Source organism: Pyrgilauda ruficollis, unplaced genomic scaffold (genome assembly GCF_017590135.1).
Source record: "Pyrgilauda ruficollis isolate IOZ18807 unplaced genomic scaffold, ASM1759013v1 scaffold30, whole genome shotgun sequence".
Taxonomy (NCBI): domain Eukaryota; kingdom Metazoa; phylum Chordata; class Aves; order Passeriformes; family Passeridae; genus Pyrgilauda; species Pyrgilauda ruficollis.
In genome coordinates this window covers 449,633-475,940 of record NW_024524378.1, presented here as the reverse complement: position 1 = coordinate 475,940, position 26,308 = coordinate 449,633, and the positions used below count along the sequence as shown (strand labels likewise).

At 45.8% G+C, this 26,308-nt stretch overlaps 1 protein-coding gene and 1 non-coding gene across 9 annotated transcripts in view; one reads left to right on the top strand and one right to left on the bottom strand.

Annotated features, from left to right (window-relative positions):
* Positions 1-3,138: 3,138 nt before the first annotated feature.
* On the bottom strand, positions 3,139-3,211 carry TRNAR-ACG. The gene has a single exon. It is a non-coding gene; the product is annotated as a tRNA-Arg (tRNA).
* A 13,635-nt stretch (positions 3,212-16,846) lies between these two features.
* The window catches only part of TRIM55 (tripartite motif containing 55), a 37,973-nt gene continuing 28,511 nt past the window's right edge, over positions 16,847-26,308 (top strand). For 5 of the 8 annotated variants that reach the window (XM_041473713.1, XM_041473714.1, XM_041473716.1 and 2 more), the window contains exons 1-2: positions 16,850-17,181; positions 17,585-17,757. In XM_041473713.1, coding sequence (XP_041329647.1) covers positions 16,993-17,181; positions 17,585-17,757 — 362 coding nt within the window. In that variant the 5' untranslated portion in view covers positions 16,850-16,992. Of the gene's footprint in view, positions 17,182-17,584; positions 17,758-26,308 lie in introns of all 8 variants that reach the window. The other 3 variants (XM_041473717.1, XM_041473715.1, XM_041473710.1) reach the window with 3 other exon arrangements.

The following is a 26,308-nucleotide window of genomic DNA, read 5'->3' as shown; positions in this document are numbered from 1 at the left end:
TGTTTATAAGGTAGTGCCTGGCCTAGGTTCAGGGTCTTGGTACCTTGGATCTGGGGAGTTGTCGTGCCGAATAAAGCTACCCCTGTTCTGACCCCAGGACCCGTGCTGCTGCCTCTTTGTTCATCTGCGCCGAACCTCCGCTAGCAGCTGGAATTGTGCAGGGTCTGCCAGGGGGATCTGTCGCGCCCCTGTTGTCGCCGCCGCCGGGCTGGGGGCACGTAGCCCCCGCACCGCGACAATAATATATATTTGTCATTCTCCTATGTGAAGCCAAAAATAATTAATAATTTAGTTCAGTCTTAGCTAGTTTTGTTAGGTCTTCTTTCCCATGGTGAGCCTTTGTGAATAATTTAGTTCAGTTTTAGCTAGTTTTGTTAGGTCTTCTTTCCCATGGTGAGCCTTTGTGTTCCACTCTGGACAGTCTCTCCTCATTTTGCATGTTGCTTTATGTGATGCCAGACAATCTGTACTGATTGGGCTTTCTGTGATGTCAGATAATCCTTACAAAGGAGGGCTGTGAGCACCCTGGCTTCTGATAGGATGGATAAAAGTCCTCCACTGTCTCTTGACTTAAGGTGACAGATGTGATGTTTGGTCCTTTGGATGTGCCAAAAAGGGTGACATGGGATGCTCTAGCAGAATATGAAGCAGAGGGAGAGGGATCATAGAGGTCAGACAGGTGTGGGCTTGCTTAGGACATAGTTAATAAGAGAGCCAGCACTCATACTCTGCTTTTTTCTCTCCTGTGTTCTATTGTTCCTTTTTCCTTCAAGTCTTCTTTTCCATTACTGGTGCTACGTGGGGTGCAGAAAAACATGCTTGGCAGCAGCTCCTGGCTTGGAGAGAGTAAACGTGTCTGAAAGTGTCCAAATCTGTCTGCATAGCAGGGGGAGAATGGAGGTGAAGTTTTCTCCTTCAACAGAACCCCGTGTGAGTCTTCTCTCTGAGTGGGAGTTTTTCTCTGGGATAGATTTCAGATATGAGAGCAAGGAAGACCCACTCTCTGTGGGAATATAGTGCAAGCAAGATTATCAGCAGGGAAACAGATTTATGAAGCTCAGGAGGAGTCAGACCTGCACACTGCTTCTCTTTGTGCATTGCATCCCTGGCCCCAGATACCCCTTCATTAATTAGTGTGTTTTTGTGCATGTGTATGGACACGCACACAGACACCACCAACAACCTTTGCTCCCTTCTCCTCCAGCATGGTGCAGTGTATTCCTTTCAGAAACTGTCCCACAAGGAACCCAGGCATGAAAACCTGCCTTTTAGAGAACAGAGGTATCTCAAGTGAGGACAAATTCAGGAAAGGCATCCATTTCCTTAGCTGTCTGTTATCCACACAACATCATGCTCACTGGCAGTCAAATCTGAATCCACAGTCCAAAACCATATCCCTGTGCCGTTCCCTGGTGTGGGACAGGGCACAGACTCTATTTAGGGCCAAAGATTTATTTTATTCTCAAGATTCACCGCTTCCTATATAAATGTCTCTAAACTCCTTTGTTCCTTTTCACTGATTCAGTGGCAACTCTTTTCACTTCTCCTAAAGGATAGCTTCCAAAATAAAAGCACACACAGACTTTCTTCAAGAGAAGGGATCATCTCCTTTCTCCCTCTCTCTCCACCTCTAAGATATTTTTTCTCTCCCACCCACTCAGAAAGAATTGGCATGCATTTCTGTGTAAGAGTGTAATACTCCTGAGGGATAATGAAAGCCAGGAAAGAAAAGAAAAACAAAACCAAAAACCCTCACAAAATGTCCTGGTCTCAGGACTTACTTTATGCTAAGCAATTATTCTTCCTCTTGAGCTACAGCTGTTACGTTCATGTGACTGTTTGGCTCAGCTTCCCATTCTTGCAGGTCATGCTTATGGATCTGAAGGTACTAATTGTTTTTCACTACAGTAGCAAACTATTCAGTGCGTGCTTAGTAGTGTAACTTGTGAAATACTTATTTAGGTGCAAGTTAATAGTGGCAGTCACCTGCAAGTGTATAATTACTGTTGTATCTGGTCTCCAGCAAGGGCCAATAATGAGCTGTGTGTGCACAGTCTATTCAATCATTTGTATCACTTAATAATGGAAGATGCCAGAGATTATAAGAACCCCAGTCATACAACATTTCACTCTGATATACTGGGTTGGTTACCAGAGTAGGGCACTTCAGGCAAGCAAGGGATGAGGGCATTTTAAATAGCCTGATGGGTGCAGGGGGGATACCTGCAACAGAAAGGACATTTTCAGGTCCTATCTTGTAAGAAAAGGTTTGTTGGTATTTCAAACAAAAGTTGTCCCTTTTGCTGGAGAAAGGGAAAACAGAATAAATCTCATGGGAGTAGGAGGGTAAAAAGTTTCAGTCTGCCTGAAGGATTTCAAAGGAGAGATGGTGAAAATGTTCCTGCACAACAAGGTGCTTCCTGATGGATGCAGTTTGAGATATGTGGCACATGCATAGGCAGGATGCAAAGGTGGGAAACCACTGGACACAAGAGAGCACTTTCCTGATTTTGTTAGTACCTGAAACTGTATTATTCCTTCACTGGGGTACTCTTTGTCAGTGTATCTATTTTGAATATCGCAAACACATGCTTCTTTTTGTACCTACTCTTCACCTGACCTAAGTGGGATTTCAGTGTTGCCCATTCATTCAGCTATCAGCAGCTCTCCCAGCTCACATCCTGGGCACTTAGACATGATTTTTATCTCCTTGGCACATTCCCCTGCCCCATTTCAGCAGGAGGAGTTGGATAAATGAGCATCCTCCAGGGTCAGCCAAGCTGGAGTGTGACAGTGGAAAACTGGAAGATGCTGGGAATAGATGTGAATATTGGAAGTTCCCGGTGGGGTTGAGAAAGGTCCATGTAATAAAATATTTTCAAAAATAAGTCTGTTTGGAGGTGGAGTTGACCCAATTGAAAATTACCAAGCAGAATGAGCAGGATGGGTGGGTATCAGAATAAAGAAACGCAAAACCACATCTCCAGCTTTTGAACTGATGGGTTGTTGAGGTTTTTTGTTTTGTTTTTAATTACCCAAACTCGCAGTTTTCTCTGTACCTATGCACAAGAGGGTGGGTGGGAACCTAGGGGAAGACCAGGGTTAGGAAGGCGAGAAAGAGTGTAAAACTGAAAAGTACGAGCCAGGTAGGAGTCGAACCTACAATCTTCTGATCCGTAGTCAGACGCGTTATCCATTGCGCCACTGGCCCCCAGCTGTTAGTAACCCTGCATGAGGGTGGTGCTGTATCCTCCCCTAGGGACCCAGGGGACATTTTCTGATGGTCAGCACCCCCAAAACACAGAGGTTGCACAGTGGAAATCCCAGTATATGGAGTCCAAACTCCATATCTGATCCTGCTTCGCTGTGAGGAGACGCTTTGCAAGTGCAAGCTGAGAATAAGTCCCATTGTGTCACCCGCTGCAATACCTATGCTGAAAGGAAAACAGGAAAAACATCATCATATTATCATCCAGTTCCCAAATTCTGGCAGATGTGTCATGCCCCTTCACTCATAAACTCTCTTGTCTCCCTGCCCCTAGCAGCCGTTTGGGCCAGCAGAGCCTGCCTGTTCCCCTGGTGTCTGGAGGAGGAATCTGCTGCTTCCATAGTTCCGTGGCAGACGAGCCTTCCCTCCACGCCCGGTCCTGCCTCCGGGAAGGACCTCAGATCAGACAGACAGGGCCTGGATGGCTGGGACTGACACAGAGCTGATCTGCTCCGAGGGATAAGGGCATCTCTGAAGGCAGTCAGCTCAGCACCTCATCTTCCAAGCAGCCCTCACGCCACTGTCACATCAATACCTCTCCTGTTACAACACCCCTGACTCACGTCTGCACATTGGTTCCTGCCCTGACTGCTGAATTACTCTTGGTCTCTACCCCATAATTTTTTCCTGCAGCTCAGCTGCCAGAGATGACGCTCTTTGAACTGTCTTTGCCTCTGAATTCCTACAGAGCATCGCATTGGTGCTTCACAAGGGTGGCTGTGTCTCAGTGACTGTGGTCTTGGTCACTTGATATGCTCCACAAAGGCCACAAGGTCACAGAACTTGTTTTCCAGATTTTACTCATCAATCACATGAAAAATAGATTTTGCTTTTCCAAGAAGAGATGGCGATTTATGACATTTTGTGTTCAGCTTCAGGACCTCTTGCTGACACTTGCTGCCTGCTTTTCTGAGCCCTTTGCTTACCTTGTGGCAGTCAAATGTGTTGATCCGCCACTGATAATAACTTGATGTCAGTGAGCTGCAAGCTTCTTTCCCATGGTAGCCTTTGTTTGATGTTTGAGTTCTGGCATGACAGTTGTCCATTCAGGCTTTTATAAACAGCTCTGTACCAGAGAGAGCCAGGATACTGGAAAAAAACCTCTGCATATTCAGCCCTAGTTTCATTAGGCCAATGAAAACCAAACCAAAACAGTTAACAAGTGTTGTACATTAGGGGGCTTGGGAAAGAACATGAATGGCACTTACTTCCATTCCTTAGGAGCAGGATGGGATTCATGCAACCTGCTGCCACAGAAAACGCTGGGAGGTGTTGGAGTCAGACATTAATTACCACAACCCTATTTGAACATGCATTGCTACTGTACCTTCCTGGCAGCAGTGATTTTGCATGACTACTGTGATAAGTGATGGCTTTTGGCTTGACTTGCTTGTGAGTGCTCCTTCAAGTAATGGATTCTATCTTCTGGGGTACTGAAGATATTAATTATGTTCTGGATAACAGTAAGGAAGTTGAGGATGAAGATTGAAAGGAGGATGAGCCAGTTTGGCAGCTCTTTAGCCCAGAGTAAAGAGGTCCCACTTTTCCTCCCCTCTTCTCCACTGCTCTCAAGCATAGAACTTGCCTCATCCTAGCTATAGTTTTCTGTAGGCACTCCAGGCACCTGAGTCACCTTGATAATCCAACAAGGTGGGTAATTTTCCAATGGTCAGTGAAATGAATCAGCTCAGATGGTGCTAATGAGGGGACCAGACCTTGCGTGAGAAGCCCAGGCTGCTCGGTCCTGCTGGCCAGGACAGCTCAGCCTCTTGCAGGTGCTTGCCAAACTGCAGCCTGGAGGAGGAGTGTTGTGCTGAGGTAATGAGGAAAAAGGCATGGAGTGGGAGCAAGGAATGAGAAGTGGGGAATATGTTCAGTAGGTGAGAGGCAGAGCCACTGTCTTTGTCCACAGACAGCTCCCTTTAGACCTGTTATTCAGTCCAGTCTCTCTTCATTGTCATCCTTGCTCACTTTACTTTTCGAGGTGCAAATAAGTTGGGTAGTGAAGACAAGGCCAAATTCTTCCTGACTGCCTCAGGCCAGTGCAGGGGGATAAACTGGGAGGAGCAGAACCTTCATAAGCAAAGACTTGCAAATAGCTTCTCTCTTGCAAATGCTTTTTTTATTTTCCCCCAGAAAAACCACAAAGTGAATGAAAGGGGCTGAATGTGTCCAAATGGGTGGTGGGTGTCTAACAACAGGAAGGGTGTAATTGCAAACAAGAGTTTGCAGGGGTGGAGGTGTTGCCTTTTTCTACTTGAGCATCTTGGACTCACACCTATTCCTCCAGTTGGCAGCCAGAGAGATGATCCATTGCATGCCCAGGCCAGGCAGGACAGAGGGCTTCCATGAGCTCAGAGATCCCAGGGGTGCTACCCCTCCTGCAGTGATGGGATGGAGAATGATGTTAGGGAAGGACAGTCTCTCGGATTTCCGTGTGGTTCCAACAGAATTTCTCTGAGCAAACAAGGCTGCTCCATTTTGCATAATGCAGCATGTACTGCATTCCAAAACAGCTGCAATGTGGTGTCTGGCAATTCAGAAAGCAGGACCCAGTGAGATGGGCCCTGCTTGAGCCATAGAGAGGGCTGCAGCCAAAACTAATGGTTTGAGACAAAGCCTTGGTCGTAGCAAACAATCCAAATGCCTAAAGAAAGCTGGAGCCAGAGCTGCGAATTCAGGCTAGTGGACCAATAAGGGAGTGAATACATGTAAGAGCTAGAAATGAGAAAGGGTAATACATTTCTAGAATGCTTCTGTCCTCCTTGCCTGACTCTTGTCCAGGGGAGAGCATGGGGGCTGCAGCTGAAGGAAGGGACATTGCTTTGGATGTTTGCACACAATGCTGTGGATATCATGGAGAGCAAGCTGGCAACCCAGAGTGCTGGTAAGGTGCCCCAAGCTCTACGTGGAGTTTTACCACATCCTTTGGCAAGGAGCAAGTCATTAGTATCCAATTACACTGAAATCATACTTAATGCAAGACAGGTTAAGACAAAAAGAAAATAAAAACATATGCTCAGTTGCCAAGACAGATAAACTTATAAAAGAGGTAGGTGGGGAAATGAGAGAAAACTAGGCTTCATTTACTGGCTTTGAAGATTAAATCAGCACGGCTATTCCCTCATCTCCAGGCATTTTGCTGCAGGCTCTTCTGACACAGTAAGGAGCAGACAGCCTACCTTCCTCCACGCCTTACACCTCAGGCTGAGTTGACCAAGAAACTTTTCCTTGTGGGGGAACAAAGCACTTCTCATGTTCTAAAAAAATTTCTGCTAAAACGCCAAATTTTTCCAATCCTGAGAATTTCACTACTTTGGTATAGAGCTCTTCTTATTTCTTCCCTATTCAAGAGACAGGATGGCCTTTCTTCTTGGCAAAAATAAGAATGATTTCATTCCTTTAGCATTACCTGGCCAGCTAACAATACCTTGGCTCCAATGCTAAGCCTGAGTGCTGTCATGGGAAAGGCACTGGCTTGATATCTCAATGCCACTATTTTCTTTTTCTCTTTTTTTAACCTTCTGTAATAATGTAAACATCTCTTCTTCGCCCTGCCTGCTGTCATTATTCTGGTGGGCAAAACCAGAATACAGCAAAGTGTGTGAGCCAAGTCAGCCTTGGTTTGGAGGGGATGTGTTGCTTCAAGCTAGTGCTGGGAATAGAAGCAAGGGGAGCAGTCCTTGCCTGCTCAAGCAGAGGCTGCTCCCTGGTTGATGGGACTTGTGTTTTCAGGGATGGGGCCAGACAGTTCACCCCTTCATGGAAGAGGATGAAGGAGATGAAGGGAAGAATGAGAAGTCCGTTGCTGTGGTGCTGCAAAGTAGAAGAGGAGGTGGAGGCATTGTGCTGGGCTTGAGAAATCACTTTTAAAGGACCTGTTCAATGCAGACAACATCCTGGGACTCACTGCTGTGCATGCACACACAGTCTCCTTCCTTATCTTCTCGTGTCTTTTTCCCTTTGCATCTTCCACTTCCTTCAAATATTCTCCTGCCAGTCTTAGAAAAATGGCCTCACAGAGGGACCACACAAAGATACCCATTAGCCAGCTGGCAGCACAGTTTCCTCCCTAAACTGGAAAGAAATGGTTCAGCACTTTTCTGCCCTCCTGCATGGTTCCTACAGCATTTGGGATGGAGGGAGGAGTGGGGACAAAACCGGGCTTGGGTCAGAGACAAGAAGCTCTTTCTGCCTTCCACATGCTGGACATGCTTCCCTAAGAAAGCTGTAAAGTGAGGGAAGGGCTGAAAATGAGAACACCAAGATGAAGAAAGGTGGAGTTTCCTGCTCACCCCATTGGCTCCTTGAGAAGCTCTGTTTTTCAGTTTCCATCTCCATGTACCTTGTGAGGTCAGGTATAAGAAACATTTCACATGGGAACATGTTAACAAGTCACCAGAGAAAGGATGAGAGAGTTGGAACCTTCTTTCTGCCTGACTGTATGACACCTGGCTTGTTAAAGAGACATACTTCCCTGAAACGGAACGATGCACCCTGTCTGGACACATTTCAGGAGCCCAAGGGACTAATGATGAGACCTGACATATCAGGAGCACCCCACTGAATGCAACCTGAGATGTTACATGCAGAGAAGGCTTCTAAGGAAGCTTTGCCCCTTCTCAGGAAAATCACCTGAACACCTGATGATGGGTGAGACGTCTTGCCAATTAAGATCAGCAAAGATAGGAGCTGTATAGTTTTTTAAGGATTCCATAAATATAATCTATTTTGGATGGATATTAATGGATTTGTCATGGATGAATTATTTTATTTCCATTCTTAATTCATCTCTTCTGGATTAAGTGGGATTTCAGTGTAACTGATTGCCTGCTGACATTATCAGCTGAAGGGGAGAGTGAGCTGTTACTCTGTGGCCACCAAGCTCATGTCAGGCTCCTTGCCACATTCTCTGGAATGCTAAAGGTTAGCAGTAGCCATGCCTGCCCCATTTTGGCTGCAGAAATGAGGTCCCTGGTGAATATCTCTGATGAAGATCACGGATGGCAGAGGCATCCTCTGCTGGCAAAGGCAGCTGTGGACACTGATGTGGAATGGGACAAAGGCTCTGGGCATGACTCCTGAGGTTCCTCAATGTGTCTCTCAGGGGTACAATAAGAAGTTTAGTGATGAGTAAAAATCTTCCTCCCCTGCCTAAATCCCCTCTCCTTTGAGCTGTAATTAGAGTCAGTGACTTAAGGATTCCTCTGAAAGCTCTACGCTGGGAGCTGAGCTATCAAAAGATGAGAGATGCAGTCCTGAGAGAAACTCCCAGCAGGATCTCACAGCAGCCCCAGTCTCAGCAGCATGATGGCAAGTAGCAGCTGTATCACTGTGGGATATGGGGAACCAAGGCCCAAAAGGTGCCTTGAATACAAATTTGTGCACAAAACAATGCTGCTGCAAAGCTGTCAGCTTGTTGTGAAGTGCTTCATAGCACTGTTTAAGGATGGAAATAGCACCAAGGCCATACTACGTGGGTAACTGGAAGAGATGTGATTTGTAGTCTACTCTTACATAAATCTATTATCACCCGTCTCATGTTTGCATTACAGGCTTTGGAATTATCAGAAGCATCAGAACAATGCTCCAGCTTGCCACCTCTTACCTAAGGATTATCTGAAGTAAGATTTTCTGCACATCTACAACAGGATAGGGATGAAGGGAGCTGACCCCACAGCATTATAAAAAGAGCAACACAAGTGACATGAGGAAGCAAAACTTGAAATAAGCAGATCCATGTGTCTTTACACTACCTCTCCTTGTTTGCAGGCTCCATTAGCAGTGCAGCACTTAATGCTGTGACAATGGAAATGCACAGCAGTTCTGGCACTGATCCTATGCTCTGCTTTGCCACAACAGCCCAGCCCTCCCTGTGCCCTGCATATGCCCGTTGTCTCCCATGCTTGTCTTCTCCTGATCCAAAGGGTGCAGTGACAGGGTGCAGTGGTGCCCTGTTTTCCCAGCTTCTTCACCACAGTGGTGGACAAAGGAGCACGTTCAGCTCACAGCAGCACACCTTTCCTTGCATTCAATGCTGGGGCAGCCTCCCTCAGTGCTGATGGCCGGGGTCACAGGGGGGTCATCCTCCAGGCTGATGACAAGCTCTGTTGCCTGCATCAGGGGGAGAGTTTTGGAAGGAGAGGAAGACAGCCAGCCCCAACTCTTTGTTTTCCACCCAGATCATCGTATCAGACTATTACGGTGCTGTCTGTTGCCATGATCTATTGGTTCATATTGCCCAATCCTGACAAGGGTAGAACTGTGTAGTGAGATGTGCATCCTCAGTCAGCACAGGCAAAGCACAAATCTTACTGCAAAGCTGCCCCCTCTGTGGCAAGGTCAAGGCCTTTTAGAAGACACACAAAATCTGAGTTATGCTATGGTGAAAGGACTTGCTATGCACCCTTTCTTCCCTTGCATTCCCTAAACTCTGCCAGAATCAGAAGGGCTGACTCCCAGGGAACAGCCTGATGTGGGGAAAGGGTGATGCAACACCACATGTGTGGACATGGGCCGGCGTGCTTGAGATGCTTCCTGAAGTGATAATTCAAATGGACATTAATGCAATAAACTGCTGCTTGGTACAATGAACACAGTGTCACAGTGGATGGCATTTCTGATCGTAGCTAAAAGTGCCTGGCTTGAAGGGTTTTCCTGTTGTTTTCCTTGCAAATGCCTGCATCTCTCTCTCAACTGCTGTGCTCCCCTATGCTCACAAAAATCTCATGTAAAGGAGTGGGCGAAAGAACCTGACTGGAAAATGGCCAAAAGGAAAAATTTCTCTTCTTATCTAACTTTCAAAAGGGGAAAAAAAAGGTATTGGTACTCAGGAATTAAGAGTCATGCTGGATTTGCTATATGCTTTGATAGCATTTGCAGGGCACATAGCAAAAGGAAATAAAAGGAAAACAGAAGAATTAAAAAAACCAAACACCCTAAGAACATTTGTTACCTCTGACACCAGCCACTTGATAAACAGACACCTTCCTGGTTCTGGTTGCAACTTACTGTGTGAAAACCTTTCTGTCCCCCCACACAGTATTTTTCTTTAGCTGTAATACGGAAATATTTGACCCTTTATCTTCAAGCACTGAATCTTTATTCTGTCCTGAAAGAATGACCCTCAAGATGGGGGTGGATGAGAACATAACCTAGACCATCCTGGGGAGCTGGGACAGAGTTTTAGCAGGTCTCTGATGTAGTATAAAGTTTGTGCCGAGTACAAACTTAAAATCAGTCTCTCCTTTGAACTATGGACCTCAGCATTGTCCTGGAAAAAAAAAAAAAAAAATCCGCAGTCCTCTGCTCTGCCAGCTGAGCAATGGAGAGCATACTGAAATAGCATCAAGAGTGGCTTATGTCAAGCAGACCAAGGCTAGGGAGAAACCTGACACTGGGACAGGGCTGTATCCCTGTAAAGTGATGAGCTGATGCCAGCTGGGAAGCTGAGCTGGATCTGTGCTGTGAAACACAAGTCCCTCTCTGCTGAACACCACTCTCCTTTCCCACTGACAGAGCTGGGGCTGCAGCAGTGGGGTTTGGAGTGCTATGGCCTGTTAAGTCCAGAGCAGAACACAAATCTGCCACCCAGTCAAAACTCCTGTTGTTAAAGCTCTGCAATACCCTTTTCCTTAAATTCTGGTATGCTTAGGAGGCCCGCTAGCACAGCCCCTGCTGTGCCACCTCCTTCACTCCAGAATCAAACATCCCTGTTCCACAAAATGCAGGTAGCGGGGGAGGATTCACCATTCCTACCTTTCTGCTAGTAGGGGAGACATAAAGCCATGATTTACCAACAGGCTCTGGTGGGATAGCTGTGATAGCAAAGTAACAGGGAAAGGGTCAGGGGTGTCTTTGAAAAGCAGAAGGTTGTGTTAAAATAGTAAAGTACTTGCTTGCTTACTCTTCAAAAGGAAGTGGGATTTTCCCACTTTTCTAACTGGTGTGCTCTCCCCTTTTTCTAATTGCTTTTGTTTTACTTATACCCTTTTTTCCTTCATGTCTCATTTTCACAGCAGGGTAGGTTTGGGGGTGTGGAAAAGCAAGCCTATTCCTGTTATCTGTGAAACTTGTCCCTACTCCTGGAAAGGACCTATTTTTAGGTAGACAGTAGTGCAGTGCTATTATTTCCCACATGCAGTACTTCCTCCAGTCCTTTGGACATACTTTTATCCCTTGGCTGTGAAATATGGATCTCTTTCTGGCAGTGGTGTATGAAGGGGAAAAGGGTTTGGGAATCTCCAGGTTTGTAAAGTTGCATGTGGTTTGGGGAGATGCTGAACTATTCGTCTCATGCTTGTTATCCTGCATCTGGTCTTTTCAGGCTCACTGATTTTCAGACTTTAGACAATACTGATAATTGCAAGGAACATGGTAAATGCCTCACAGGGTCACCCTGCCTGCCTGAAGGGTATGGCCTGAGCACCATTTCTCATTCTGATATTGAGGACTCTGAGGAAACCAGGACTTTCTTTCAGGAGGGCTTTGTTTCCCTGTGTCCCCTAAAGCCAGGTGACAGGTTCATTCTGGCTTGCTGGCACTGCTGGAGGGCAGAAGGAAGCCAAAGGATCTTCCTTCTGCGAGGCAGACAGGTGGGGCAGTGATCTCATGTCTCGGTGTCACTATGATGGCAGAACCACAGCATGCAGGAATGAGTCTTTGATACAGTTTGTCCAGAGACTCTCACTGTTTCAGGGTCTTTTAATCCAAATCTCTAAGATTTATCTGCTATAATTTATGTTGGTGCCACTGATTAATTTGGAACAGAAGTTATTCTCTTAATTCATACCCCCTTTTATCCCATGTTTCTCCCAGTTTGCTACAAACCATGGAAGGTTCTTGAGTATGGATAAAACCAGGGAAGGCTGCTTTGGAGCACAGTTCAGCTCAGGGCAGTGTCCATACTGTGTTAAAAAGAAAAGAGCAGACATCCTCCCTCTGTCTGGTCTTTGTAGCTGGTTCCTGAAATCTCAAGTCCCATACATTTGATGTGCTCCCAGTGACTCACCCTTGGAAATGCTTTGAGTTTTCCTCTTCTAGTGTGATTTTATATGTGCAAAAGAAGCTTTCTAAAGATGTCATTATCTCCTGTGCTGGTCTTTGTTTTCCTGGAGATCTGAAACCTACCCTCAGACTGTTTTTAGAAGGTCTCCAAATACTGACCGCATATGGCCTGTCATCACATATGAGGTACACAAAGACAAAGATGTGTATATATATATATATATATGTGTGTGTGTGTGTGTGTGTGTGTGTGTGTGTGTGTGTGTGTTGAGTGGAAAAAATGTCAGTCTCAAAGGCTCAAGTGTTTTTGAAAGCACTTGTCTCTGTTGCAAAGGCTCTCTTTGGCTGCGTAAATTGAGTCACACACAAGGGTAGTCTCAGTATTTATCATGGCGTGTATATCCATCACAATAAAATCATGAAATGCAAAATATAATTTGCAGTTTGCGCTTGTATAGGTAGGAGGGCTTCATCTTATAGCTGGCTTGTCGGCTCTTTAAGTTGTTGCCAATGTAAGTGAAATCTGAGTCTCTGCAGCTTGCTCGCTTGTAGGTGGGAATGCCGGTGCTTGCCACCCGCTCCCGAGGGACTGTTCTCGGCAGGATAAATGGCACAGACCAAAGGTGAGATTGATGGAGAACCTCCCCTAGCCTCCCCGAGGAGTGCTTGGCTAAAAATGCAAATCTTTTCAGCCAGAACAACAAGCAGAGGTAGCATTATGGGAAGAGGGGAAGGATGTATCATCATTTTGTCCTAAGTCTCACATTTGGGTGGACAGAATTGGAGATGGCAACCTCGTTTTTGTTAGGATGTTGTATTGCTCAGGCACCCACCAGCTCTGTCCTCTTCCAGCAGCTGGGCTGTTGTGGGAAGCTGCAGGTGAGTCCCACCAGCCTCAGGAGTGTGGGGAGCTGCTGGAGGCAGCGGGGTGGGGGTGGGTGTTGATCCCTGCCCAGGAATGATGGGCAGCTCCCAGCTCTTTTAGGCAGCTGCCAGTGTAGAGGTCTGCCCACTCCTGGGCTGGGTGGCAGGGGGCTTGCTCACCCCTCAGGACAGGCAGAAGGTGGGTGGCAGCAAGCCAAGGCACTGTCACCCCATGGACCAGGATGCTTCTCACCACCCACCACCTTCAGGACAGGATGCCTGGACAAGGAGTCTGCTCCTTGCAGAATGCACTTTGTCTCTGCAGGCTTGTTGGAGAAACAACTCATGTGGGAGCATGTTTTTGACAGCATCCTCTGGCCAAAATATGATTTTTCTCTTTGTTTTCCAGTCATGCAAGAGAGCCACAGGGCTGATTTTCTGAGTGACACACAAGAGCTTCACAACTCTGATACAAGATAAGAGGCTGAAGAGGGGAATTCTGTGAATGCAAAACCCAGAGATGTCATTATGGCATTGAAACCTGAACCTGGACATCACTCAACCTCTCCTTCCTCCTCCAAATCCCTCTCCTAAGCCCATTGCTTTGCAGCCAGCTTTCCAGGTTCCAGACAATCAGTCCACAGGCCACAAGCTTTTATTCAGCTGCAAAATAGAGAAGTTAGAAGTAATGTCTGTAAAAGCAAGCCTATATTTAGGAATTAGTGTTCTGGTTATGTCAACAAAGCCAGGTAACACTCCCAGACAAGCAATACTGGAAAAAAAAAATTTCTTCTTGCAGACGTCTAGATTTTCTGTCCAGGAGGGGTGTTAAAGCAAGTCCTCTTGCCCTTTGTTTGTCCCTTGAGAGATGGCTTGACTTGGTGACTCTTCAGAGGTGGACAGCTGTGTGTGCTGGTGGCCTTCCCCTGCAGGAGAAGAAGGGGAGGAAGAGGAGGGGGACAGGGCTGCCAGGGAGAGACAGGAGGGTCCAGGCTCTTTCTCAGTGTGAGTTCTTTGAAGCTTATCCTAAGCAGTCCCTGCAGAAGACCAGCTGCAGGATCTTCCTGTTTTTCCTCAGTGTCTTGGACTTGGCTCTTCTCTTCCTCTTTCTTGCAGAGTGGTCATAAAATGTGTGGCTTTCCTGGCACTTCTCATCCTGCCTTTGCAAGTGTGGTCAAGCCTCTGCATTTCTTTACCTGTAATTTATTACTATGGCTCACAATACCTTGTCAGAAAAACCGATACTAATTTTTCACGTGTCTGGACTACATGGTCCTGCCAGAAAAATATTTCAGCTCAGGCCTGGTTGCAAAAGATGGGTTTATCTTTGTTTTGTTGACTTCTCTTTTTGGTTGTGCTGTTTGTTACCTGTTCCATGTTCAGCACACAGAAAGGGGAAAGCCAGCAGCACGCTGTCCCTCACCTTGTTGCCACCAGATGTCCCCTGCAGATGCATCACATGTCTTGCTCAGCCACTTAGCAGAAGCCTTCTGGGGGTTACCGTGGGTAAGTATAAAATCACCAGAATCACATCCCAGTGGCACATTACACCTGAGAGGCACCTCAGTTCATTCTCCAGAAAGCCAGCATGGCTTTTTTTTCATGCCATGAACACCCCCTTCCCTACATCAGCGTATGCAGGTGTTTTTGTGTGCTGACATTTCTAGCCTTCAGCTTTTCCCTCCAGAATGTCTCTGTTTCTGCCTGTGCAGTAAGGTGGAAGTTCCTGCCCTGCCAGATGAGGGCATCATCTAATTTCCTCATCTAATTCAGAGCCCCTTATTGAAGCAGGTTTTGCTGTGCAAGGGGCAGCTGACTCAAAGCGAGGAGAGCAAGAATGAGGCATTCAGATTCCTCCAGATGCAAAAGTCACCTCTGACCCAGCTATGAGGGGAGGGAAAGAAGAGAAATATCTTCTTGCTGCTGCCAGGGAAGGCTCCCTGCCAGCCCTGCCAAAAGCCCCAGCTGTCCACAGCTCAGCTGCCAGAGCAGCTTCTCCCACTGGACTCCAGGCTCTTGTCCACACCAGGCAGTCGAAGCAAAGGTGTGATTTCAAGTGGATTTAACTAAGCTGTGACTAATTTCCCGTGAATGCAAGACTTATAAAAATCTATTTGTTTCTAAGGGACTGCTGACAAATGTGTGTAAGTTTACACAGGAGAATTTGCAGCTTGGTGGGCTGCAAATGAGTACAGTTCACTCAAACACTTAAGTATGTGAGGCAATGAAAATAAAATAGTCAATAATACATTTAATTTAATGTTATTTATTAAAATTGCATGCAGAGGATAGTATTCATTTTCATGCAAAAATCCATGAAAGCCTTCACTTTTACATTTTCCTGAAGTGCACAGACTGGTGTTGCATGCAGATTGAGGGCCCTGCTTTAGAACTGGGGTCTGTCCCTGGATGCATGGGGCACTCACTCAGCTGCTCTACTGCATTTTTCAGATGCAAGCCCTATACAGTCATAAGGCAGAATAAACATTAAAGGTTTCTACAAGACGCTGAACTGAGAAAGTATTGTAGTTATTGACTGAAAGAGAAGAAAATATTCTGATTACATGTACAGTATGGTGGCAAAGTGATTTTATACAGTAGTGCAGGGACTTTGGCTTAAATTTGAAGATGAGATATTTATTGCTTGTACAGTTGTGTGATAAATTATTGGCAACTAGAAGCACAGATGGCTTTCCCTTAAGATCAGGCATCACATGTCACAAATTATCTGGGAAATTGTCATTTTAAAAATAACTCTGGAACAAGTGCCAAGCTGAAAGGGATATCAGTGTCTAATAAACAGATATAAACACAGCAGTGCCCAAAACTAAAATATATTTGAATCAAACTATCAGAGAGAGAGCATATACAATTAGTACCTATTCTCCAGCAGCACAAATGAAAGCCTTTCACACTGTATTTCTTCTGGCTTTTTTCTCATCAGGAAATTCAAATGTTCTTCATGCATATTTAACCTGCCCGTGGAGTTAATGTGCACAAATGGCACAAAGTCACGTTGGATTTTTATGTTATCGCGCCTAAGACCAAAATCTTACCAGAACAAACTCAAGCACAGTTATAGGTGGGCAATTTTCTTTGTCTGGTGTCAGATTATACCTTTTTCTGACTCAAAGATGGGGCAACTCAGAGGGTTTTTAAAAACTTTTATTCTATTTTCAGTCTCATGAGAAGGGTGAGACAATACAGACGTTATAATTCACAACAAGTCTGAATTGTCCGACAGTCTGGTTTTCAAGGTGGTGAGATGTTTACACCCTGAAGTGTTCAAGCTCCAGAGCAGCCATCACTCCTATTGTCTTCTCCAGTAGCCATATGTACTCCACATCTTGGAAAGGTAGGATCCAGGAGCCTCCCAAAACACATGGGCAAAACTACATCCTGCCTGTCGTGGCCACAGCTGCTCGCTCACAACAGAATGTCTATTAGGCTGCAGGATGTGGCTGCACAGGCTGGGGCAAGCCCTTCGGTCTCCATTGACCTGCAAAGATAAGGGAAGGGAGCAGATGGCCTTTGCTTATCACTCCCACAACTCCTCAAGGGGTGAAGGCTGCCATGTGTGAGTGAGGAGAGCCAGGGCCTCTTTGGCCTCCCCCCTCCCCGGCAGCCGTCACCTGTCCCAGCCTGTCCTGCTCTCACGCGCATATATGGGCACGGCAGGACGGCAGCTCGTGACGCAGCGCTGCTAAAAACAGCCCGGCTCTGCTCGGCCCCTCGCTCAAACAATGTCCTCCGGCCCGAGCAGCACAGACAGCCTCTGATCGCAGCCCAGCCTCGGACCTATTTCAGGGGAAATTTACCCCAAAACCTCTCCACAAGGCCGTGGCCCTGAGCGCATGCCCCAGGAAAAGCTAGGGATGAGCACCTCCCTGAGCTACAAGTCGTTCTCCAAAGAGCAGCAAACTATGGATAACCTGGAGAAACAGCTGATCTGCCCCATCTGTTTGGAGATGTTCACCAAGCCAGTGGTCATCCTGCCCTGCCAGCACAATCTCTGTCGGAAGTGCGCCAGTGACATCTTCCAGGTAGGTTTCTTCCCACAGACAGCTCTGCTTCCCAAGCAGGACTGGCTGGAATGAATGGGAAAGAAGATTTTTTACATGTTTTGGTAGATCACTTTTAGCAGTTGGTGAGACAGGGTTGGGGGGAGTGATTTAAGGCCAAAGTTGATGTATCCGGGTGCCAGAGCTGAGCTCCCAGCAGGTGAAAGTGCCACCTGTTGGCTGTGGTGACATGGCCGAGCGTGAGCTGTGGGACTGGCCCCACGCCCAGCAGTCACCAGCTGCTTTCCCAGGGGTGACGTGTCGGAATTACCCTCTCATTGGGCATAGTGACAAATGGTTTCCTACCATTTGGTGCTTTTGGAAGAGGCTTTCATGGTTTTTCATGGCCGTACCTTCCTCTCCTTGTGCTGCTTGGCAAGAACAGGCCTCCAACCCCTACCTGCCGACCAGGGGAGGCACAACTGTGGCGTCGGGAGGCCGCTTCCGCTGTCCCTCCTGCCGGCACGAGGTGGTCCTGGACCGACACGGCGTCTACGGGCTGCAGAGGAACCTGCTGGTGGAGAACATCATCGACATCTACAAGCAGGAGTCCACAAGGTAACAAGGGACTGTGTGTCCTTCAGAGGTTGATTTAGTCATTTTGTCTCTTGGAAAAGCAGAAAGGGGTTGTGCTGCCATGTCTGACTGTCTGCTGCACCATGAAGTCAGCTCTCACTGAGGACAGAAAACTTTACCCAAATAGATGCTGAGCTTCTCTGTTTCCACTTACAGCAGGGGATTGGGCCATATTTATTCACATGAGCAACACTTACCTGTGCAAGCAAGGCCCTTGAGGTCAGCACAGCTACTAATATGATTAAGAGAAAAGTATCTTGGTTAACATAATTTATTGCAAAAACAGTTCAGACAATTATTTGTGCATTCTCATGCTAAAGAAGGGAAAAAATTTCAAATCTTATTAGAAAATCCTCAGGTACAGACAGTGCAAACAGAAAGAAAACTGAATTTCACACAGAAGGTACTCTGCATCATAATGCCAAATGAAAATTCTGTTAAAAATATCTCCATTCCTGTTAGTTTGGGATGTGAACTTACGAAATCAAGTGTTATTTATGAGTCCATGAAAGAGAAGGAAGAGCAGTTAACAAACTGCTCCATTCCAGAACTGTGTGGCTGTGCACAAGAAGAGAGACCTCAGGGCAGAGGAATAGGTCAATTTGAAAAAGTAAGATTACTCCTGAATGGTAATTTCTTGCATTTGACGTGTAGTGGATCCAGAAACAGATAAAATGTGTTCTCATCCTTTTTTCCTTGGGATGGGTTGGATTCATGATACCGCTGTGGAGAACTTAGTAGGGAGAAGGTGAAGAAGATAATCTTCTCCCTCTTTTTGCTCTTATGAGACCCACTTGGAATACTGCATCCAGCTCTGGAGTCCTTAGCACAAGGAAGACATGGGTTTGCTGGAGTGAGTCCAGAGGAGGAGTACAGAGGTGCTCGGAGGGCTGGAGCATCTCTCTTCTGAAAGAGTTGGAGTTGTTCAACCTGGAGAAGAGAAGGCTCTGGCGAGGCCTTAGAGCACCTTCCAGTGCCTAAAGGGGGCCTACAAGAGAGCTGCAGAGGGATTTCTGACAAGGGCATGAAGTGATAGGACAAAGATTTGAACTGAAAGACAGTGGGTTTAGATTAGATATAGAAAGAAATTCTTCACTGTGAGGATGGTGAGGCACTGGCACAGGTTGCCCAGAGAGGTTGTGGATGATCCATCCCTGGCAGCATTCAAGGCCAGGAGGGATGGGGCTTCACACAGCCTGGGCTAGTGAAAGGTGTCCTTGCCCAAGGTAGAGGCATTGGAACTACAAGATCTTTCAGGTCTTTTCCACACCCAACCCCATTCTATAATTCTGTGATTCTATGATGGAGTTAACCCAGCCCCAGGCCACCAGGAGCCCCAAGGAGCTCTCACCCAGGGAAGCTGTTTTTTGTCACCAGCATGGATTCTTAAGAGTTGGCTCTGTATGGCAAGGTGTTTTGTTCACCTGGAAGGTGTAATCCTGGCCATGCTCCCTGACAGTCTTCTGATCCCACCGCAACAAGGAGCTGGATTTCCCAGGGACAGAGAGATGGCATCACAGGTGCAGGTGGACACAGCCACCAGAACCCAGTCCCTGGGATGGCTGAGGATGCTTCCTCCAGCAGAGAAGGACAGTCACCAGCAGAGAGATAGAGCCTGACGGTGGCTTTGGCTGTTCTCAACTCCTTGGATCTCTCTGAGGACTGTGGCAGCTGGGCATAGGTTGGAGCTCCAAAACACTGGAGAGCACGAAGTTGGCTTAAAATTGTCCTTTCTGCTGCCCTTTGCGCTCTGTGCCAAGTAAAGGTCAGCTACCCCCGTGTGTGTCATTGATACTCAAATATTATTTTAGTCAGGAAAATCTCGGAGGAAATGAATCAACAAAGCTGCAAGGGTGGACTTTGCTTTTGATCAAATAAGCTGGACATGTGTGTCCTCATGTCTGCCTTGGTTTTGCTTTTTTTTCAGCTCACAGATGTATTTAAAGGAAGAAAAAAAAAAAAAAAAAAAGGCAGGTCCTCTTTCCTGTGTAGTTCATGGGGAATTGGAACAAAATACAGTTAAGTAGAAATGTAAGAATAGATTTAAAAAACAGGAGAATATTGGCATATTGGGGGGGGATGGGGGGGGGAAAGACCATGGGTTTGCTTATATATTTGTCCAAAAACTTGCTTATTTAATTTGTTACAGTGCTTATTTAACCTTCATATATGTCCTTAGAATGAAAGTCATTGTCAGGGTTACATAGTAGCAGCAATGCATAGCAGCATTATCTAAACTATTCAGCCCTTTGTGGGCCTCAGCTGCTTATCTCTCTCTGCCTGACATTCCTTGGGCTCCCCTGAGAGTGTGAGCAGATCTTTCATGGCTTTTCCCAGTGCTGTCCCACTGAAAGCAAAAAGTCAAGGGAAAACAACTCTTCCCCACTTCTTCCTTCTATACCAGTCTCTTCCACTGTGACAAATGGGGTCTGGCAGAGATACATAGGAAGAAGGGTGAAATGTGATCTTGGCCTCCTTGTTCTTCCCAAGACACCCCTTCAAACTGGCAGCACGTGTGATTTCCAGACAGGAACCTCTTCCCATCGAGTTCTGCGGGTATAATTCACTATAACTGCATGTGCCAGAATGAGGCTAGCTCCCATCTGCATATCACATGAGCTGAGAGAAAAGGGAGCAAGGGAGCAAGATTTTACTAGCTTATTTCAAAAGGTTTGGTTGATTTATTTTATTTTATTTTATTTTATTTTATTTTATTTTATTTTATTTTATTATTTTGTAATTGGACTTTCTATTTGAATTAAGAAATTGGGGTTTTTTAAAATAAAAACTGGGGCAGGAGCTGGACTGAGGTTGGGAGAGTCCGCCTAAGCCCTCATATGCAGCCCCTCCTCTTGGCCTCCTTGTTCTTCCCAAGACACCCCTTCAAACTGGCAGCACGTGTGATTTCCAGACAGGAACCTCTTCCCATCGAGTTCTCCTGTGGGTATAATTCACTATAACTGCATGTGCCAGAATGAGGCTAGCTCCCATCTGCATATCACATGAGCTGAGAGAAAAGGGAGCAAGGGAGCAAGATTTTACTAGCTTATTTCAAAAGGTTTGGTTGATTTATTTTATTTTATTTTATTTTATTTTTTTGTAATTGGACTTTCTATTTGAATTAAGAAATTGGGTTTTTTTAAAATAAAAACTGGGGCAGGAGCTGGACTGAGGTTGGGAGAGTCCGCCTAAGCCCTCATATGCAGCCCCTCCTATTACTAAGTATCACATCATATGGTCTTTTATCCCATTGCTCATCAAATTCCAGCTGATGGCAGCATAGCCTGTTGCCCAATTTAGAATGCGTTAGCAACACAACGGAAGAATTCTTCAAGCAGGAGGTGGCTTGTAAAAAGCTTTAAAAGACAGCAAAGGACTGAAAACAGTGGAAACTGAGTTGGCTAAATATTAAACCAGTCTTTGAAAATCTGTAGGCTGCTGATCACCTAAACTATCTGAGGAACATCAGGATCCCTGCTGTCACCAGGAAAGGGTAGCAACAGGAGGCTCTGACTTTTTGTGAAATCTGGCAGGTTCTAATGATCTCAGCTGGCTATTCCAGATCAAAATGTGCTTTGGGCTTTGTTACCTGCTGAATCCTGATCAGGGAGGGTGGGGCACTCTTTCTGCCTTGCATTTACCAGGGAGAGCCCGAGGAACAGGCTGTCCCTGCAGCCCCCAGCACGGGTGGAGCAGAGTGTGCAGCAGGGACCAGGCTGTGCTGAGAGCAGCCTGCATGAGCTCTGTGATGGTGCTGATGTCCTGCAGGGCCCCATAGCCAGCATCACCAGAGCTGTCTGTCCCTGACACCTCCGAGGTCTTAGCCCAAGCTCCCAAGGCAGGATGTGTCTCTCTAGGCCAGGTTGCAGGGGCATGTGGGGATCTCAGACAGGCTGGGCCAGGGAAATTTGCTCCGTGACCACAGGTCACCAAGAGAGGAGGAGCCCCATAAGCTGTGCAATGAAAGAGATGAGGAGTGGGATCATCTGGATCTTCTCCAATTCCCCATAAGACAAAGCCCCAAGCTCACCTGCACCATTAGTTTTCTTGGGCTGGGCATCCATGATAGTAGTGTAACAGACCTCCAGGAATCCTTATGTCCACATGAACTCCTATAGCCTCTTCATTTTTCAGGCTGCATTTCCACCCTGGGTATTGGTGGGCTTTTCATTGCTTTTGAGAGTGTCCATCATTGTGGCTGATTTTCAAGGACCACCTTCCTCCAAGGTCAAAATGGTCTATTCCCATATCCAGGAACTCGAGCAATGGTGACAAAACAATTGTGTTGATTAAGAGGGAGCTCCTGATTAAAAAAAAAATAAAAAAGAACCAAAAAGAAGGTAGGTGATTCAGCAAGATTTTGAGACACTCCCCAAGCACATGCAGATGAAGTTAGAAAAGCCAAGGTCCACCTGGAACTGAATATGATGAGGGACATGGAGGCTGATGAGAGCTTCTACAGCTGCATCAGCAGCAGAAGGAAGATTAGGGAAAGTGTGAGTACACTGCAAGACAGAGCAGGGCCTCATGTAACACAGAATGTAGAAAAGGCCAATGTACTCACCCTCAGACTTTACTATTAAGTTGAGTTTTATGGAATCATAGTACCCTGAGACCAGTGGGAAATTCTAGAGCAAGGAAGACTCACCTTTGGTGGAGGGCGATCAGGTTAGAGAATATAAAGAAAAAAATTGGACATCCTCATGGGAGGCATCTATAAGTGGTGAGGGAGCTGACTTACATTATTGCAAGGTCACTCTCAATAATCTTTTAAAAGCTGTGGTAATTGGTACCGTTTCCTGTAGACTGGACTGGAAGAAAGCAAATGTTCCTCCAATCTTCAAGAAATGCAAGGAGGAGAATCAAGGAAACTACAGGCTAGTCCTGCACACTGATCCCTCGAAAGTATTTCATGCAAACCCTCCTGGAAACCATTTCCAAATATATAAATGACATGAAGGTGATTAGAAATAGTCAGCATGGATTTATGAAGAGGAAATCAGCATGACCAATCTGATAGCCTTTTATAGTGAGATGACTAACTCAGTGCATGAGAGGAGAGCAGTAGTTACTGTTTATCTAGACTTTACACACTGTCTCCTGTGACAGAGTGGACAGTGGAAAGTGACCTGGACCAAAAACTGGCTGTACTGCCAGACTCAAAGGGTCGTGGTGAGCAGCATGAAGTCAGGTGGAGGCCAGTCATTAGCACTGTATGCCCAAGATTGATACTCTGGCAAATGCAGTTTCATACCTTTACTAATGACCTGACTGTGCCTCATAGAACCATGCAGATCCTCTCCATCGCTGACCAGGTGCAGACACCAGGTGATGTATGCCACAGCAAGTGCTACAGCTGTCTTAGGCTCCTCAGTAAGAACACTGTCATAACTGGATTCAGAACCATGCAGATCCTCTCCATCCCCTGACCAGGTGCAGACACCAGGTGATGCATGCCACAGCAAGTGCTACAGCTGTCCTAGGCTCCTCAGTAAGAACACTGTCATAACTGGATTCAGCACTTCAGCAGAGGCCTTTTTGGATTTGAAAAAATCCTACAGAAAGTATGCTAACAGCAGTTTTCCTAAGGGTTTACTAGGTTCTTAAATGAAGTGTGCTTCTTTATGTCTCCAGCAACTTTGCACTGCCTCACCTATAGTCACTGTCACAGAATGGTTGAGATTGAAGGAACCTCTGGAGGACATCTGGTCATCCCGCTGCTCAGGCAGGACCACCTGGAGCCAGTTGCCCAGGACCATGTCCAGATGGCTTCATTATGAGTATCTTCAAGGATGGAAACTCCACAACCATCCTGGGCAACCTGTGCCAGTACTCAGTCACTTTCACAGTAAAAAAGTTTCCTGATCTTCAGAGGGGACCTCCCATGTTTCAGTTTGCGTCCATTGCCTCTGGTCCTGGCACTGAACAGTGCCTGACTCCATCCTCATTACACCCTCCATTCAGGTATTTAGATAACCAAAGGTATTGATAAGATCAAGGTCATTGTTAAGATTCCCCTTAACCTTCTTTGATCCAGGCTGAAAGTTCCAGCTCTCTGAGTCTTTCCTCACAGGAGAGCTGCTGTAGACCCTTAATCATCTTCAGGGCCCTTTTCTGGACTCCTTTCAGTATGTCAGTGTCTTCATGTACTGGGCAGTCCAGGACCCAGTCAGTTCTTCAGGTGTGGTCCAAACACAATTTCAATGGGAAAGTGCCTCTGACACTCAAGTACAGGCTTAGCATCTCAAAGGGAAGAGTCCAAGAATGAGACCACAAAGGTATCAGGACATTTCAGCAGCCTGACATTTCTCTGGTCACCGGCACAGTTGCGGTGAACCTTTTCTGTAACTAAAGCCACACAGTCATTTTCCTATCAGCTACTCTTTAATCTCCTGTTTCAGAAGCAATCTCCACTTTAAACTTAGAGGTTGTGTTTTGGCCTCTGCTACCCCAACACAGATCTAGAGAATCCTATCTGAAGTCAGGGAGTTGTGTGCTAAAATCCCTCCTTTTGCACTGCCTGGGGAGGAGATTGTAAATCTGTTTATTTCTAGTCTTCTGACACTGTCTTCAGGGCCCCACTAGTTCAGGGAGTTCTGCCAGGTTGCTTCCAGCTCTCTGCGGCACCTTTGAAGGTTGGCTGCTGCTGGCTGAACTTGCTTGACACCGTCACCTTTTTGCTCTATGTAATGTGTCTTTCATGCAAGTGGCACCATTCCAGTGTCCAATAAAATTCTGGTAGTTTCTGGCTCTGGTCTTGTAAATATTTGCAGGAAGAGCTGCTATCTCAGGCTTAATTAATCACTTTGAAATTCATTGTATTGCACTCACATGTGGGCCCTCCCACTGGTGCACTATGACATGAATATATTAGGGGCTGTTTGCAGTAATCTGCAAACAATGTAAAGCATCTTTTATGGAGGAGACACGCCCCTTTTGACTAGCATTGAAACAATGCTCGATTTGACAAAGTGCCTTGTGTTAATGAATGCTGGAAATCTGACCCAAATAATACAGACTTTCTTCAGAAGTGTTTGCCTTGTTTTATTCTGAAATATCATGTTATATGGCAGATTATGGATTTTCCTTATGAACCCTTTTAATCCCAGGGCACTCTTGAATTAAAAAAAGCCCCACAAATGTGTGAGACATTTTACTTCTTGCTAGATTTTTTTTTCTAATACATAAAACTGATCATATTCCATTCCCTTCAGAAGAGAAAATCTGTACTTTGTCATTAAAAACTAAATGCCATATCCACTCTACCAAATGGTATGGAAAAACTCTACTTAATTTAATATAAAATAATGATATTTTCCCCCCATACATTTTAAGCTTTAATAGAATGGCTGGTTGCATCCTTGCTACAGAGCACTGTAGAAAGGCTTTAAAAAATGTTCCCATGTAATTCCATTGAATTCCATAGTTTCTAATGATGAAAAAAATATTTATATGATGGCATTGTTCCACTTGCTACAGGTAAGTCATAGTTCTCTTTCCAAACAACATCAGAAGGGGATAGTGGTTTGTGCTGAAAACATTTAACATTGCCACAGTAACAGTGGTGGCTTTTGAAGACTTGAATCACAGACACACTCTTTCCATGAGTTTACTGGCCCCTGTCTTCTGTACCACATGCTTACACACTCGTGTTTGCCACAGATGTGCTCAGGGTGCTAAGCCTGAAGTGTGGGCTCAGGAAAGCGCCACGCTGCCCACACACACGAGACCGGAGCTGGCACTGGCACTGGGAATGTTGGTTAAGTGGCTCATCTGAAGGAAGCTACAACTAAATTATCCTAAGATAGCAGGTTGTGCAGACCTGTGTGTATACAGCCAAATGGTTTTGGTGAAGAGAAGACCAGACTGAGCTATAAAGTGGCGACAGTTCCTGGCTTAGCACAGGAGAAGAACACTTGTGTAGCCCATGTGCTTTCTGCTGGGTACAGATGAATAAACTACTGCTAAAACATTTGACACTGTAAAGTTAGACATGTGCCACCTCGCTGAAATCAATTTGTGTGACACCTTGCTTTGGTTGCTGGCCTAATGTAAAGGCTGTAAGGACCCAGTGCTGTTTGATATTGACAGTCCTGACCAGGGCCTCACAAAGCACAGCAGCAGAGATTTAGAGTTACAGGCCTAAAGGTTCATCAGCATCTTCAACTCTTGCTTAAATCAGTCTTCCCCATAACAGCTTTGCTGCATTAAGCCAAGTGCACAATTTGCATGATGAACCAGAAAGAAATTACATATGTTTCATATTTCAGACAGATGTTAGATAACATGCTAATTAAAATACATGAGTAGTCTGAGGCCAGGCTTAGTGAGGTTATTTGAATTTTTAAATATGAGCAAGCATTCTGTCACACTCCCAGTCACATTCCTCATTCATATGGGAATCCCTATACGAAGTCGTGTTGCTGTCTTATCATCACATCATATTGTGTCATTTGAGCTGTATTAAGCTGTACCATTGTCTCTTTAGTCATCCCATGGGGCAGGTTTAAGTCTACGCTGTGTATTCAGTCAA